The sequence below is a fragment of the Melanerpes formicivorus genome, unplaced genomic scaffold (genome assembly GCF_026170545.1).
Source record: "Melanerpes formicivorus ecotype bairdi unplaced genomic scaffold, bMelFor1.0.p_v2 SCAF_62, whole genome shotgun sequence".
Taxonomy (NCBI): domain Eukaryota; kingdom Metazoa; phylum Chordata; class Aves; order Piciformes; family Picidae; genus Melanerpes; species Melanerpes formicivorus.
Window position 1 is genome coordinate 1,025,777 of NW_027142414.1, and position 16,367 is coordinate 1,042,143.

Sequence of the window (16,367 nt, forward strand, 5' to 3'; positions counted from 1 at the left end):
CACTTCAGTGTTTCTGCACAGCCTTGCAGCATCTGGGAAGGAGGCTCACAGACTGGAGCTCTGTGGTGCAAAGTAGCATACAAACACAAAGCAGAAACATTCTCCCTTTCCCCAACTACCCTGCAGGCCATGAGCATGGCAAGACTGCAGGAAGATGCACCCAGTTGCAAAGGCAGGGTAGAAGGCAAGAGGCTCAGGCCAGCAAGCATAAATCTCGGCCCATCATAGGGCCCACCACACGGACTGTGGGCCACTGGCATCCTAGGCTTGTCGTTCACCCTTCCGACCACTCTGACTTACGTGACAGCAAGTAAATTTTCATCTTGCACAAAATGCAGTGACAGCAACAGACTTCTGGGCAGCAAGGTAAGTGTACAGCAGAAGGCTGACAGCACACAAACTCCAGGGAGCTGAGCTCCCCTCCTAAGCTAAATCCAGAAGACATGGAACAAATTCATTCTTACCAGAGGTGGTTTCTCTACTCATTTCACCTGTTGGGGGCCTCAATGAAGACTATACATCTTCTTGTGCCTATATTGCTCAGCACTACATAGGAATGAAGCCTGGAAAAGCTGCATGATTACTGCTCAGGAGCAAAATGAAAACTCTGATGGAAGTGGGGTTTGGGTAGGGATACGCACGGTTTCTGGTTTTGTTGGGTGGGTTTTGGTGTTTGGTTGGGTTTGGTTTTGTTATTTTAAAACCTCATCCTTAGGCCAAAAGGAATTCCCATTTTTACAACCTTATCACAGACCAAACACTGCAGATTAACACCCTGCTCTGCTGATGAGTAGAGCCTGTCTGCCAATTGATGGCTGGCTGTGCTGGGTATTTTACTACTGCAGGACCTTTGCTTGCTGTAGTTGCTCTACTCATGCACCTTGCCCCTTCTCATCCAGCACCACTCCCCACTATAAAAGCTGCCCACACTTGCTCCTCACACCATGGTCCTCCTCCTTCTCAAGAAGGAAGAGCCCGAGTTACAAGACGATCCATTTCAGAAGGTAAAAATAAGGAAGGAGGAGAAAGGCTGGAGATAAGTGCACTGGTACTACCCTCCAGAGAAGGTAAGAAGAGAAAGGCTAGAAAAGCCTTCAGGAAAGCCAGGTCATTATTCCCAAAAGGACAAATGGCTGAAGAGGGATTTGTCTGCTTGGAAATGTCATGTTCTGCAGAATGTATGTGCAGGGCCAGGAGATTAAGTGTCTTGGCCTTGCCGACAAAGTTAATAATTTGGTGAGTGAGGAGAGAGCACAGAAACTGTGCATAGAAACAAGAGGGTAATCTGACACCAAGACAAGATACTGAGCCTAGTGCACACCAGGATTTTCTAGCTCACCTCCATGGTGCTCCTGAGCTTCTCCCTGCTATGGAAAGCTCAAGTGGCACCAGCCAGGGCTTGATAGGAGAGGCAGCATGCCCTGAGCCCCCTGTGCCATCAGCAGACCTCTCACAGGCCTGCAGGCAAAAGTTGTTCCAAACTCTGCAAACACAGAGGATATTACACTAAAAGTGTTTTAGTTACTGTAAGCAGTTCACTAATTACAGTAGTAATTATTGGATTATGGCCAGTTAACAGCTTTAAAGAAACAAGCCATTATGGGGGGGAGGGGGGGAAGGAAATACTCCTTTGGGTCTAGGACGGAAACAGCTTCCAGAGATCCACCCCACAGGAGGCTATCAGTAGCTGGTTGGGTCAGACTGTTTCAAGCAGCAAGGAGCAACGTGTCAGTAAATGGTATGCTGGCACATGAAAATTATCAGTGTTGGAGGAGGTGTGCTTGCAGGAACAAAAGGTCTCCTGTTCATAAACTGGCTCTATCAGCTCCAGCACCTCTGCATGACTGGACCCAGAAGACATGATGCATACAGGTGTGTGCATGCCAACTTACTAACTGACACAGTGTCGTGCTTTGTTTCAGCATGCAAGGAGCTGTGCCTACAGGCATTCTAGAAACTCTCTTAACAGAGACCTGCTAGCTCCAGCCAAATGCAAACACCCACAGTACCAGGAGCCAAAAAGCACTCACCAGAAACGGCAGCTAGAAATTTCCTTTCACTAGCAATTGTTGCCAGCACTGGAAGGACCACAGTATCAGGCATTAATCCTCTAGTTCCTCCAGTTGCTACAACTCCATACAAGGAATATGCAGGGAGGCTCCCAGCACACCTGACACACATCTTGTTCTTCCACAGCACCTGACTGCAGAGCAGTCTCTGTGGGAAAGCAGTTAGACCCACAACTCCCTAAATGAAGCCTTATGAAGTTTCTTGCGGCCATGCCTTTTCTGGGGAGGACAAAAGGTCCAAGATGTACAGCTTTCCCTTGAAGGGCAACTTCTGCCCTGCAGCACCTTCCACAAAAGAGGATATGTCCTATTTGACAGAAGAAATCCCCAGTGGGTGGGAACCACACTGAAAGGAACAACAGTCATTCCCAGATGACTACCACGATGGTACTGCCAGCACTGTGTCCCTGCCTGTTGGATAGCTCTGCGTAATCAAGCCAACCCCTGGCACCCCCTTCATCCATTTTTGCCTCTCACTCACCCAAGGTAAAGTAGGTCCTTATACCCCTCACCCACAACAGCCACTCTTCGGTGGCAACGCTACAACATCATGCCCCTGCACAAGCTCTTCAGTGACTCCCTTCACCCTCTCTGTCACAGTATCTTGGTCTGCTTCATCTCCTCCCCTCCCTTTGGAGGTCTTCCTCTGAGGACTGGCAGAAACTGAGTTTGGTATCACTGGCTGGAGGGGGAAGATTTCTGGCAGGACAAAACCAGTGGAGCAGGGCACCTTGCCCAGAGTGAGTTCACACTTGGCTCACTGCAGCTGGAAATAATCTCATCCCTGGCCAGAGTACCCCAACAGCCCAACAAAGCCCTTGGGAAGCAGCAAGTTTCCACGTGTTCGCCATTTTGAAACAGACTGCTTTGTATTTACGACCGTGTTCCCCTGCTGTCCCCACCCTGCCTTCCCTGCCCAGCACAGCTGCCTTCAAGTGCCACTGCCAAGAAGCACTTGATGAGCAAGCACTGGCAAAGTGCAAAGTCTCGCTTTGTGTGGAGACAGGTGTGGCTGAGACTGACTCTTCCTCTGGAGATGCCCCTCCTGCACAGCAGCATTGTGAGCAGAGCTAGAGGGAAGACAGAGGTTTGAGCAAATGTGCCCACTCACTCCTCTTCCCACCACGCCCTTGCATCTGAGCTACTGCTCTCTCCACATCTCCCAAACCAGATGAAACATGTAGAAAGCTCACCTGGAAGCATAAACATGCTTAAGAAGCTGCAACTGCTTTTGGTTGCAATCAGAGTTTTCCTAAGGGAATTAGGTATTTTCTGTTGTGATAAACTCTGGCATAGATGTGGTCTGAACAGCTTTAAACAAAGTGTTCATTCTTTGCCATTGTTTAGCAGTTAAGAAGTTAACTTGCCCTTTTGGTTTGTTTATTTTTTTTCACCTGTGCAGCCAAATTTTAATGTTTTCTTGGGGATAATACATATAAGTAGCAGAATTAACTCATCACCCACTGAAGGGTAAAGTTAAAGAAACTGAGGAGAATCACAGGTAAGCATACTGGGTAGCAAGAGAAACTCATCTGTTACAGAGCCAAGGAATCTGGCCAGGAAACAGGGCTCTGGGATGTACACAACACTTTCCATGATGAAGAAAAGAGCACTCAGCTGGGATGCAGGCACCATACATGGCTCTCCCACTCTCCCTCATCTCTCAGAGACCTTTACAGGCTAGCTCAGGGAGCAAAGATGTAACAGCAGAACTTCCATTTACAGCAGCAACAAAGCTCAATTGCTTAGCATCAAATACATTGCAGGGAGAACTAGCAAGTGCCATGTCTGCCTGATCCAAAGGCCATGGAAAGCAGCAGTCCTTCCTCTGCTGTGAGCTGGCCTTGGTTAACCACCTCTGTAGGGTGGCAGAGCTGTTCTCAATGCTGTAAAATGAAGTATGAATATTCTGTGTGAAACTTCTCTGGCCACTCAGCATTCTGCTCCTGGAAGGAGAAAAGCAGGCTGTCCATCTGTGTAGCCAGATTCCACAAGGGTCCCTCTGACACTGAAGGCCATGCACAGAATGCATGAGCAGAGCCCACCTGTGCTATCCTGAAGGGCAGGCCCTATGCCACAGTAACACACAGCCACTGAGAAGTCAAGCAGCCTGCCAAAGCAACCAGCTGATACATCAAATCACTCCTGTCTTCTCATTGACCTTGTAAGCCATCTAAGAGGATATGGGACAAGCTGCTGCTACGAAGTCTGCCCTGCAGCCTCACCTCACCTATCAACTATCCATGCTGGTGTGTTTCTGTAAGATTTCCCAGAAGCCCTGGATTGCTGGCATTCAGAGACCTACTTGAAAGCACTCCAGTCTGAGCAACAGACAGGTGATATATGGAGACTTACTTCAGTGGCATCCACTGTAGTGAGTGTTAATAGCCAAGACACAGACTTTTTAACTGCCAGCACTTCCCATCTTGGCTCCAATACAACAAAAGGCCATTTTCACTGTTACTTCCCACACCATGAGGATGACAAATCCAAGATTCAGCTGTATGAGAAACCAAAATCCCCTCTGTTTAAATGCATAACCCAGCCCTGTCAATGGGAGCTGTGCACTGAGGGTGCAGATCTCATATTGTAGTGCTTCAAAGCAGCAATAGATTTAGAAGAAGACAAAGAGAAGACAACCTCAGGTAAAAGCCTGAGGTCAGTCAGCTGCAGTACAGGGCTGGCCTAGTCCTTACCAAAAGGGTATATGCATTGCCAACTGAGCAGGAAAGACAACGACAGGAAACCAGCACATGGAAAAAAACTCCAACGTTCTGCTTTACTGCCTAATAGGGAGCCAAGAGGTTCAACTGGCGCCAGGCCACACCACAAACATCCTATGACCAAGCTCTGCTCTCATGGAGTGAAGGAAGAAGAGGAGGGAAGGCAATAGCAGGAGGGGAACAGGAAGCAAACTTTTTTTGTCTAATTATATTAATGCCAACGGTTTTGCTCACTTAAGCATCTTTCGGGTTGGCTCAAGAAGACTCTAGTTCTGTCTCTGAGACTTCACTGACTCCACGGAGAACCTGCACAGTAGTCTCATGTGCTGGGGTTATAAATCAAGAGGCAAGTGGCTCCAGAGACTTCAGTAAAACAGACTTCTGGCACAACTAGCACCAGACTGACGATTCTGCTGCTGACATGCCTATCTTGCCATGCTACACCAACTCATCCCAACAGATCCAAGATCTGTGTAACATGCTTCATGCCCAAAATACCAGAGTTAGAGTAGATTTTGTGCCTCTGTGAAAAGATGACTCTCTGCCTTTCTTGCCAAGGTCATATTATTCTAACCCAGTAGCTGTCAAACATACTACACACATTCTTTCCCCTACACACCCAGTGCACCTACGGCTTTTAGGGGATGAGAGGGTTTTACATTGGTGTACAAGATGTGTAAAGTCATGCTAAGCATGCTCCTCGTGGCAGCCATCATATCTCCAAGTCACATGTGTCTATAGTCACAGAAATCGGTTTTATGTTCTTACACAAGAGAAGAGTAAACTCTGCTGCTCTGTCCCCCATTCTCCCCAAACACCATTGCTTAGACTGCATAAATAAAATCCCACTTAAAAAAGAAAAATCATTTAAATAAAATCACATCAATACACCCACCAAGCCCCTGGGGCAGATGTAACACATGAAAGTGAGACAGATCAACTGTTTGTGTTACATTTTAACAGCTTCCCAACATTTCTCCAGACAGCTCTCCAGTCTCTTTTCTACAGTGACTGCTTTCTGCACCTCACCCGTCAAAGATCAGAGCCATCCTCTGCTAGCACAAATGCACTTTGAAGGACAGCCTACGGGTCAAGCACAACGGTGATAATCCACAAGCAGCCAGAAAAAGCTCTCAGTTTCCCCCCAGCACAGTCGTGCAAGTTTTCACCACCTCTGTCACTGCTGCTTGTGCCAACTTAAGGAAGTCCAGGCCAAAGGCTGAAGTGGATCCTAGTGAGACAGCACAGACAAGCTTGCAGGCTCACAACCTGAGTGGGGAGGCCAGCTGAATCCTGACTCCTCATTGGATTAAAAATGCATGAGACATTAACTTGTAGAACTGCACCTCTCACACATCACACATAAAAGCAAGCTGCTGACAGCAGAAGCAGCTAGGGGAGCATTCATTCACAGTGGTCACTTCAGTGGATAGTACCTGTCCTTCCCAGCACTGAGTCTCCACTGTAACACATGTGGCTTCCAGAAGTACGATCTCAAGAGTTCATGAACACTTGTGCTGCACATCTTTAATGGCCCACATTCTCACAGCTACCGTACAGTAACATTTGAATTTAATAGCCAGACAACATCACCTCATACAGAAGCTTCCTTCTAAGGGGGCAATTTCTCACTGGACAGCCAGGAAAACTGAAGTTTCCAAATGGCTTCTATTTAAAGATGTCCTAAGTGGCAGGCCAGATGCCCCAAGCTATACCACTGAGCACTATTAGGGAGGAAAACAATGGTATCCTCTCTAGCCTTTGCACTTACGCATGGCAAAAACATCACTACCACAAGAATTTAACATGCACAAGAATTTAACCTGGTTGCCTGAAGCAGTCAGCAAGAAATTCCCCAGAAAGACACATTTTACATCACTGGGCTGATAGCTGGATTCCTTTGAGGTGTTTCACCCTCCCCTAGAGGATTAGAAGAAACAGTTTAATAAAGCTTGGTGAGCATTGTGTTCTCATGAGCTGATACTTGGGATACAGTATAGAACCTCCCAAAGAACACGCAATCACCTTTTCAAACCTGTGCAGGCTTTCTCCTTAGTTTCCCCTCTTAAATAGATTGCTGACTAGATGGGTAAGTCACTGCAAAGCACAAATGCCTCACTCGTCATGCACTAAGAGGTTACAATGAATAACAATGTTCTTGCAAAAAAAACCAACCAAAATAACAAGCACACACCCTGACAAAACCTGATCACAGAAAGTATGAGGCAGCTCCTACACCCAAGGACAAATAAGTGATCTACCAAGCCCGATACTTCCAGAGCCCTCTACAGCAACTTTTAAGTTTAATGTTTTGAAGAGCAAGTATCTGACAACACACTACCTGTGTTAAACAACAACAGCTTAATCTGAAAGGGAAGAGATACCTGGTGACCTATATTCTCTGTCTGACTCTAAATGAGCAGCTGAGCAAGCACAAACTTCACCATTCAGTCTCTGTATCGACACTGGTCAGTGCAAAATAAGGCACAGGATCTTCAGGTGTGTTAGGGCCAGCTCTCCGACAGCACACCCACACTGCAAAGACCACACAAGGACCATCCCTAGCTACGGCCCATCAAGTACTACACAGTGTCACAGTGGGAGAAAAAGCACCCAATGCTCCACATTCACCAGCAAAACACACTTATTTACCTCACATCTGACTTTATGATGGCACTGAAAGAAATTTTAGCAAACTACAGGTGAGGTGCAGTATCACATCCACATGGGTCCACAGCAGCTACCATAACTGTCACTTTCTGGAAATCCAGACACCCTTCTCATAACAGATGTTGTGAGGACACTCAGTCCAAGAGAAAAGGTAGCTGTGGTTGTGACATTTACATTTTGTCAGAGACATTAGCCACACTTAACACCACCCGATCTGAGTGTGCTACCAGCAGGTTCGGAGGTCAGGCATTTCCATCAGGGACCCGGGCTCTGCTTAACAAGTACTTTCTAGCCTTAACAACCCTGCCTCAAACCGAGAAGCAACTAGCACAGCAAAACTCAAATCATAACAAGCGCAGCACGATCTGTTGGATGCAGACACTCACAGCAGACCTGCAAGATCCATGGCTTTTCAGGTTATAGGATCACCCTTGTATTTATATGTACCTTTATACACAGTGCATGGCACAGAGCGGCAAGAGGAGTTCTGGGGGACTGATATTTCTAACAGGGAATTTCTACAAGTTCATAAATAACTGTACTTAATAAACACTTCTTGAAGGCAGAAAAGGTGCTCCCAAAGTCTGTGCTATCACTGCTCCAGCAGCATTGTAAATCTGAGCTATTAGAAGAAACTAATGAGATGAGTTCAGCAGTGCAAAGGGGAAAGTATTTTAATCCCCAGAAGAGACTCCCTGCTCCTGCAAAAAGGGCTGTGGAGAGACTTACATCAAGTGAGAAATGGATTAATTTGTTCTGCACATTGTAATTTTTGCTGCTTATGAATAGCAATGCTGCAGTGAGCTCTTTAAAACCTTTGAGAGTCTCTTCTGATAGACACAAAAAGTAGGCTTCATGTGGAAAGCTGCTTTCCATCCAGGAACTGTCACTGTATCCCTACACTGTAAAACAGTAACTCCCCAGGAAGGGGCAGGTGGGAAGAGGTGTGAGACCAGTGTCTCTTCTATCATGTTCAAGATGCCAAGCTTCACCCTCCAAATATGAAATTCACTCTGCAGCTCTCCTCTTTACCCATCTGAAGGTTGAGCGAAGGCTGTCGTATCTGTCTCAGTGACATTAGGAAACCTGCAAGCCAGGTCCCAACAGCTCAGCAAATCTGTCCTCCCTATGCCATGCCTGTTGAGGTCCTCAATAAAATCCAGCAGATCTTCCTGCTTCTGATGCCTGGCATGAGCTCTGCTGAGCATGTGCAGCCACGAGAAAGGGAGCTGGGTTCAATTTATCTTTGAGCAACACCTCTAGATTGTCTGCTTCCCAAACAGTCCCAGCTACACAAAGATACACACAACAGCACCAAGTCACAGCTATGCCCACAGGGCCAACACAGGGCCTTACTGAGCCAAGACACAAGGGGTTGGAAACAGCCATCAAGACTCAGCCAATTCTCACACAAGCATTTGCTTACTAGATTACTGGCCATGCCAGCACTTTAGACATGCTGTCTCCTCTCCCAGAGAGTGCCCAAGCATGAAAGTTTCAAGCCTGCCCCACTGATTGGTCTAAAAATGTCAATAATTCAGTAGTACTTAAATCAGATAAATTCTCCAGCTTAGGTGAAGAAAAACCTCAAACATGAGTCAGACAGGCAAGTCTGAGCCTGAAGAGAGGAGTATTCGGGAGGCATGAATCTCTCCTGTTCACCTCAGTAAGATATTAACTAACAGTAATGAACATTTAACTTTAATTACTTCGATCATTTCATTTCACAGGTGAGGAGTGACTGTTTTACTACAACACATATCACAAGCTTATGCTTGGTGGACAACATTATCACCACACCTTTGAAGGAAGCAAGCCCCAACACCCTAACAGTGCTTTTGGTCACCCTCAGACCACAGGGAGAGGAACAAGATCTGTACACTCAAGAGGGGTCCAGTCATCCATCTCTCTGAAAAGGCATTAACCTGATGGGCTGCAGCAGGGGAAAACCACCACTCCCAGACCAGACCATCCTACCTACAGACACCAGAAGGGTGGCTCATGCTAAAACTTGCACACTCTGCTGAAGGGAACAGCTTCAGCTGTTCGCTGGCAGGAAAAGAAACAATCAAGTGATCTTAAAATCAGAGGAGGACTATATAGAATCGGGTTGGCAGGGACCTCAAGGATCATCTAGTTCCAACCTCCCTGCCATGGGCAGGGACACCTCAAACTAGATCAGGTTCCCCAGAGTCACATCCAGCCTGGCCTTAAAAACCTGCAGGGATGAGGCTTCCACCACCTCCCTGGGCAACCTGTTCCAGTGTCTCACCACCCTCACAGTGAGGAATTTCTTCCTAACATCCAATCTGAATCTATCCACTTTTAGTTTTGTTCCATTCCCCCTAGTCCTATCACTACCTGACACCCTCAAAAGTCCCTCACCAGCTTTCTCTTCTATAGAGCCCTCCCATCCAGCAGGCTGAAGAGTGACACCCAGCACATTTAATGCAACTGGAAGAAGTCCATCAAAATAAATTGGCTTGGATTATTTTGAAGCAGATGCGTTAATTCTTTAAAACTCCTTCTTAAGAGGTCTCTCCCCTCCACACAAGTAACCCAACTTAATAGAGTAGCTCTCTGTCCCCCTCTTGTGATACGCCCATGAGAACTTAAAATCTGCTGGAAGGTGGCAACACTAACAGAGCATGGCCTTCACATTACGGCACATACCAATGCCTGGGGTTTGAGACTTCTTTCTACTACAAAAGTTCAGCTCCTGTTTCTGAACCAAGACAGTGTCCCACTACATGCAAGATATTTCACTCCACCCTGCACCATGAAAGGCAAAAAGCCCCGTGACATGACAATCATTTCCCCTCAGCCTGTGAGCAATACTGCCCAGCTGGCTCTGGCTCCACTGGCTCTTTCTAGATGTACTGGCAGATATAGGCGTAGGCCTTTTGAAAAGGAAGAAACTTCCCTCCTCAAAGGCGTAGAGTCTGGTCTTCCTGTAAGGAATCCGGCACTCACATCCCAGACCATGATTACAGCCCGTGCTTTCTCATTTGTGGAAATGGAAGCTCACATAGCATCGATTCCTTCTCCCTTAAATGCCCTTGTTTGTGTATTTTAGTTCTCATGTTGTCCACTCTCACCACCCAAGTCCTTCCAAGGGAGAAAGCCACTGACAGCAGCTCTAAGCCATCACCTTCAGTTAACTCATCAGACTCCAGGGGAATACTTCTCACTAGCACCATTTCAGACAGCTATGAGCAGCAGAACCTGAAAGCCCTTCATACTGAGGCAGAGAAGGGGGTAAGGAGATAAGCTTAAATGTCAAGAAGAGTTTTCTCACCTGTGTTCCCTCCCTCCCAGCTGCTCCCAGTTCCTTACAGGAAGCCCCACACCTCGAGCTACATAGTATCTATTAATATATCCTCCCTGCTAGCTCGGGAGGTTTGGGGATTCTCCTGCCTGCTCGCAGCTCCGGCAGGCAAGACTCGATGCAAAAGGTGAGCAGGGAGCAATCAAGTAACTGGCCGGGCAGAGAGGCGGCAGGCGGCTGCAACCCGAGGCCCCTGCCCCGCTACCATGAGCGGTGCTTCACATGCTGCTGTATTGTTGCCTGATGAAGTGACTAAGACGGAAACGTTTCGGGGATTAGGATTCCTGAGTGATCTAATACAGGATGCTTTTGGTTGAAAGGAGGAGGGGAAAAAAAAAAACACCACACATAAGCAGAGAACGGCGAGGCTGGAGCTCCTCCTGAGCTCCCCTCCCCGCCGCCACCCTTTCAGTTTAAAAAAAAAGGGCTGAATGTTACCATTTTTGGACATGAGCTCGGCGCAAGCCCTGCCCTAAACCACACCATTCAAACGAAGAGCCAGTGACCGTCCCGCTGCCGGGCCGGCGGGGCCGGGGCGCAGGCAGTGGGGTGGCGGGCGAGGGCGGGGGGGGCCACCACCTACCCCGAGGGTTTCCGCTCCTCCCGGGCGCACCTGCGGACCGGTTACTGCTGACATCTGTTGCTGTGGGGGGACCCGCCGCGGCACCTCCCTGCCCGCCCCGCCATCACCTGCCCGCTCCACCCGCCCCCGCGGCCCCCGCCGGCCCGGCTCTCATCTCTTCGCCACGCTGCGCAGCGCCAGCCCCCAGACGGGCGCGCACTAAGGGGCAACGGGGCCGCGTCCGAAGACCGGCCGTCTGCATGTGCGAGGGGAGGGGAGCGGAGCGTACTCACCTTTCTCTGCTGCTTCTCCCAGGCCGGGTCGAGGAGCAAATCCCGGTCCCAATCCTCCTCCGGCTGCATGTAGTCGTTGGTCTGCTGCGGGTCGTAGTGATCCATGGCTGCTGCTCCTGCTGCTTGCTGCGGCGGCTGCCCGTCCCTGTCCTGCGTCCGTCCGTCCGGCGTGCCGGTGGCTGCCCTCTGTGCCCGGCCCCGCGGCCGCTCAGCCCGAGCAGGCGGCGCTGGCGCCCGCTCCCACTTCTCCGCCTCGGCCGCGCGCAGCACGGTGGGGGCGGGACGCAGCGCCCCGCCCCTGCCTGCGGCCCGCCTCCATACCGCTCATTGGCTGGACCCCGCTGACGACTCCGCATTTCCCAGTATCAGCCCCTCGCTCATTGTGTGTTCCGCGCGTCCGTCTCAATTCTTGGCCGCCGCGATAGGCGACCCCCGAGTGCTCCGCACCGCCCTCAGCACCGCCCGACACCCTCCCCGGCGGCTGCTGAGGGCGGGCGAGCGCGCGGGGGCTATAGCCGGAGGCCTGGGCCGGGCAGGGCAAGGGCGGTGTCGAGTATCTAAGTGCTGCTTTCGGGGCGTTTTTCTCTCAGTGGCTCCGTGGCGGGAGGGTGCGGGCGAGCGGGTGACTCGCAGACACGATTGAGCGGTGCGCGGGGTGGCCGAGCAGCGCGGGTCAGGCCAGCGTGCGGTCCCTGAAAAGATGCCTTCGTGCGGTGGTCGCCAGTCCTGGCCCCGAAGTGTGGATGCTTGGTCACATCCTGCCACCACCCTGTCGAGACACAGCTTCTTCGTGTGGCCACGCAGCTGTGCCTGTACTAAGGGTGCCAAAAATTTGCTGCGTTCTCCCGTTCCTGACTGGTGGCTGCTGCTCAGGGTTAGGTTGGCAGCACTGGCGGCCGAGGCTGGCCAGCCCGAGTCAACAGCTGCGGCCATGCAGTGGATGCCAGAGCTGCCCAGCCTGGCCTGCCTTGCATCCAGGCCTCTCGGGCACAGCTGCCGCTCTCTGCCCACAATATCCTGTTTAACAAGAAAACCCTGAACTAACGTGTATCTGGCTCATCTAGCAGCTTCCTAGGAGAGAAACACAAACCCTTAAGGAGCATTATGATACACAAATGGGTTTCAGTCCATTAAAAGCTGAGAGGAAAAAAATGACCTAAGCATGATGAGTTTCCTCTGGCAGTCTCCTTGAGAAGCAGGATGGTATCTTGCACAAAAGTGAGAGGAAACCCAAAGAAACGCTGCTCCCCACCATCATCCAGGGCAGAGTGAACCCGTATCACAGTTCACCCAGATCAGAGGAAATGGAGCGTTTATGGCCTGTGAGTGATGCTGAGAGCAGACTGGATAGTTGCTGCAAAGCATCAGGATGAATTGAGCATCAGTGCTCAATATCAGGCAGGATTTAGCCCCAAATTACACCAGCGAGCTCCTCTTCCAGAAGAGGAATATGTTCTTTTCTGCTTCTTGCAGACACTGGAAATGAAATTGGATATGTTCTTTCACTTCCAGCATAAATAACTGTGCAGACCGTAATAGAGAAATGGTCTGTGTGGTACTGTGTCTTCATGTGTCATACAATGTTCCTTGTGTATGCTCTCAGCGGTTATAAACACAATTATGAGAGTTGTTCTGCACTGTTCAGAGATTTGCATCATTTGGGGGTCCAAAGATTATTTAAATACATAAGTACAGTAATACTCATGATTTTCAAAAGCAATGCAAGATGCCTCAGCATCCTCCCAAGCATCAAGCAAGCCAAATCTGAGGAATCTAGGTCTACCAGGCACTTTGGAACTCCTCCTGGATGTTCTTCATGATGAAGTGTTTGGGAACACAAAATAGTCCTATCACTCTGAAGAGACAGTAATGGACTTGAAAGAAACTTCCCCTACCATTCTGCACTGCAGGGAGATACAGGTGATAAGTGATGTATTTTGAGGAGCAAAATGGAAGGATTTACATTAGGGAAATCTATAAATCATCAGGCTTTGAAAATAAAAGGCCAAATTTCATTTATTGGAATCATTTGATGAACACCCAGTAACAGAAATAATGAACTAACAGCTACAGCCTGCTGACACGATAGTTTAGAAATAACATATGTTCCTGAAAGTTTTCTTTGTATTTTTTTTCTTGTTTATCAAGACACTTCCAAATTGTGAAATCTGGAATAACATGGGAATTGGTGAGATCCGAGGAAACAAAGGGAGGAGGGAAGCAAAGACATTCCTTGAGAGAACTCTTGGGCTTTGGACCTTAAGGCAGGGGGTCCTATTGTGTCTCTTCCCTGCCCTTGCACTTTAAGAGGCCATTACTGAAAGCCACTTTTCACACCTCCCTAAATGTGGTGAAAGATCTCAGCTGTAGTTCTGTGAGTGAGGAATTTCAGCATTTTCCAGGAGATGCTCAGCACTGGGGAGATCCAACCTCTAAGATGTGGCAAGCTTCTGAGAGGCTGAATCATGTAGGTGCTGCCTCTTTGGTTTCTTGGAGTTGAGTTACAATGCAACTACCCCCATGGTGATAAGTTTTTATTCTTAGCTGTGTATTATACACACAGTGATCTCTCTTACAGAGACTGGTGGTATTGTAAGTACAAAAATATTAGTAATTGCCAAGATCCTGTTCATTTACCTGTTCTTGCACAGGCCAGAGGATGGATTAGGTGATTTAATGTACAACAGCAGTGCGATAAAAGGCAATAATGGAGAGGTTTCCAGTGTATTAGACCCTCTCTCCTAACTGTTCCTGCCATTTGTGTTTCTAGTTCTTGTATGGATTTCTGGGGAATATCTCAATCTGTCTCTCCTAACCCCATCCCGACTCTTGGTTTTGCTCAGACCCCTTGATAAAAGCAAGTCAGTGTTCTTGGCCAAAGTTTTGTGAACTTACAGACAACAGTGGGGGGCTGGAGGAAGATTGGTTCTAAACCTGAGATAGTTCCTGGATCCAGGTGACCCTTGCTCTTACAAAGAATTGTACAAGCACCATGAAGGGGAAAAGGTATCTTGCAATGGGGGAGGAAGGCACAGCAGCAATAGAGGCTACAGAAGCCAGTGTTGCTGTCGGGAGAGATGCCTGTAACTACAGCAATCCTGTTTTCTCTTAGTCTCCTAGAGTTCTCTTCTCCTCTGTTACAAGGTGGCTGCTGATTTCCTTGGGCGTTACTCAGACCTTGCCAGACCAAGTGGGTCTTCAAGTGTGTTCTTCCGAGCTGATGGAAAGATGGCTTTTTGTGGGACAGGGGGCAGAGCCACCGTGGGAACAGCTGGACCTACATCCTACTTCTTCAGCTTGCGACAGATGAAAATAGGAAGCGGTCTGAGAGCACTGGGGGTATTTCTGGTTACTGTTTGCTGCTCTTTCTCTTTGTGCTTAGCATATTAGCTACAGGTCACAAGCTTCCCTGGGGAGATATCTGTTTTCTTGCCAAAAACATCCCCAGGCTTCTCTAATGAGGCCCAGCAGGTGAGCTCAGTCACTCTACAACAATGGACAAGGCTGTGTTGAAGTGGCCCTTGACTTTTGTTTTAGGAAGTCCCACAGTGAAGTTTCAGTGCTTACATTTTGCAGATACACAAACTTTGTAGCTATGGGATTTAGCACTTAAATTTGGACTGCACGTTGGGCTCTTAAGCTAAGGAATGCAATGAGTTACTCTTTTTCATTATTTCCACTTCCCCGGTCCAGGACACACTACCAACAAGAAAACTCAACACCTCTGAAATGCAGACATTAATCTGGTGGAGATCCATGGGAGACTGGGGAGGAGCGAGCTTGTTCCCAGAGATTAAGTAAAAGTTAGGCTTTGAAGAAATGCTATGGAGTAAGTGCCATGGTCATCCAGGGGTAGCTGGAAGAGAGGGGTAAAAAGAACAAACCCAGGAACACCCAAGACAGGGATGCTGTGTTTGGAGGAGGGGGAAAGGGGACCCGAATGAAACTCCCAAGCACAAAACATCATTTCTGTCCTTCGGGGCCTCTTCACCCGAGGTGTATTCATCTTCTTTCTTGTCCTTACCATCCAGACTCCTCTTTCTTTTTAACTCCCATCCCATTGACCTAAACTTCCAAAACTGATTCCCCACCCCTGCACCCTGGAAGTAATGTGACTCCGGGGTGACATGACTTCAGGGTCACAAGCACCCAAGGGCGGTGTTCTCTCCTCCTTCTGATGGCTGGGAGTCAGCTGTGCTTGATCAGAGTGTGGGCTTTAAGGCCAAAGTGACTTACAGAGCTGTCTTCAGACAGTAAGCATTTGCTAATATTATTGTAAGTGTGGCATTTTTAAGATTATGATTCTATTTTTCCTCCTTGTAAAAGCTTTGATTTTGCTTTTCTAGCAAAATATACCCTGGATTGCTCCCTTTCCTTTCACAGTGGCACTCGAGCATCAATAAAAGCAGGAATTATACCTCCGGTCCCATATTCCTGTTGCCACCTGTAATTCAGGTCTTTGTGGGCTTGTTTGCTGAGCCTTTTCCTTTCCTGTGTCATTCTTTAAAGGACATTCCATTTTACAGCCCTGGCACAGTACCTTTGTCTGGCCCAGCGATCAGAGATGCTTGACAACAGCATTTTCCATGTTCCTACAAGAGAAAGGGAATGGATTAAAACACACTTCCAATTGAAGACTGTAAGGACACAAATGCCTGGCAAGTGGTATATTCATGTACTAACCACAGGCTTGATCCAGGCCGTGCTCTGTGTAGTCTTTTC

The 16,367-nt window shown here is 48.5% G+C and overlaps 1 protein-coding gene and 1 long non-coding RNA gene across 6 annotated transcripts in view; both read right to left on the reverse strand.

Annotated features, from left to right (window-relative positions):
* Positions 1-11,908, reverse strand: part of ACTN1 (actinin alpha 1) — a 94,226-nt gene extending 82,318 nt beyond the window's left edge. For 3 of the 5 annotated variants that reach the window (XM_068162077.1, XM_068162076.1, XM_068162078.1), the window contains exon 1: positions 11,646-11,908. In XM_068162077.1, the coding sequence (XP_068018178.1) occupies positions 11,646-11,750 (105 nt within the window). In that variant the 5' untranslated portion in view covers positions 11,751-11,908. The remainder of the gene's footprint in view (positions 1-11,645) is intronic. The other 2 variants (XM_068162075.1, XM_068162074.1) reach the window with 1 other exon arrangement.
* Positions 11,909-13,657: 1,749 nt separating this feature from the next.
* The window catches only part of LOC137453138 (uncharacterized), a 33,553-nt gene continuing 30,843 nt past the window's right edge, over positions 13,658-16,367 (reverse strand). Inside the window, exon 6 of the long non-coding RNA XR_010990274.1 lies at positions 13,658-16,237. This is a non-coding gene — a long non-coding RNA (uncharacterized lncRNA). The remainder of the gene's footprint in view (positions 16,238-16,367) is intronic.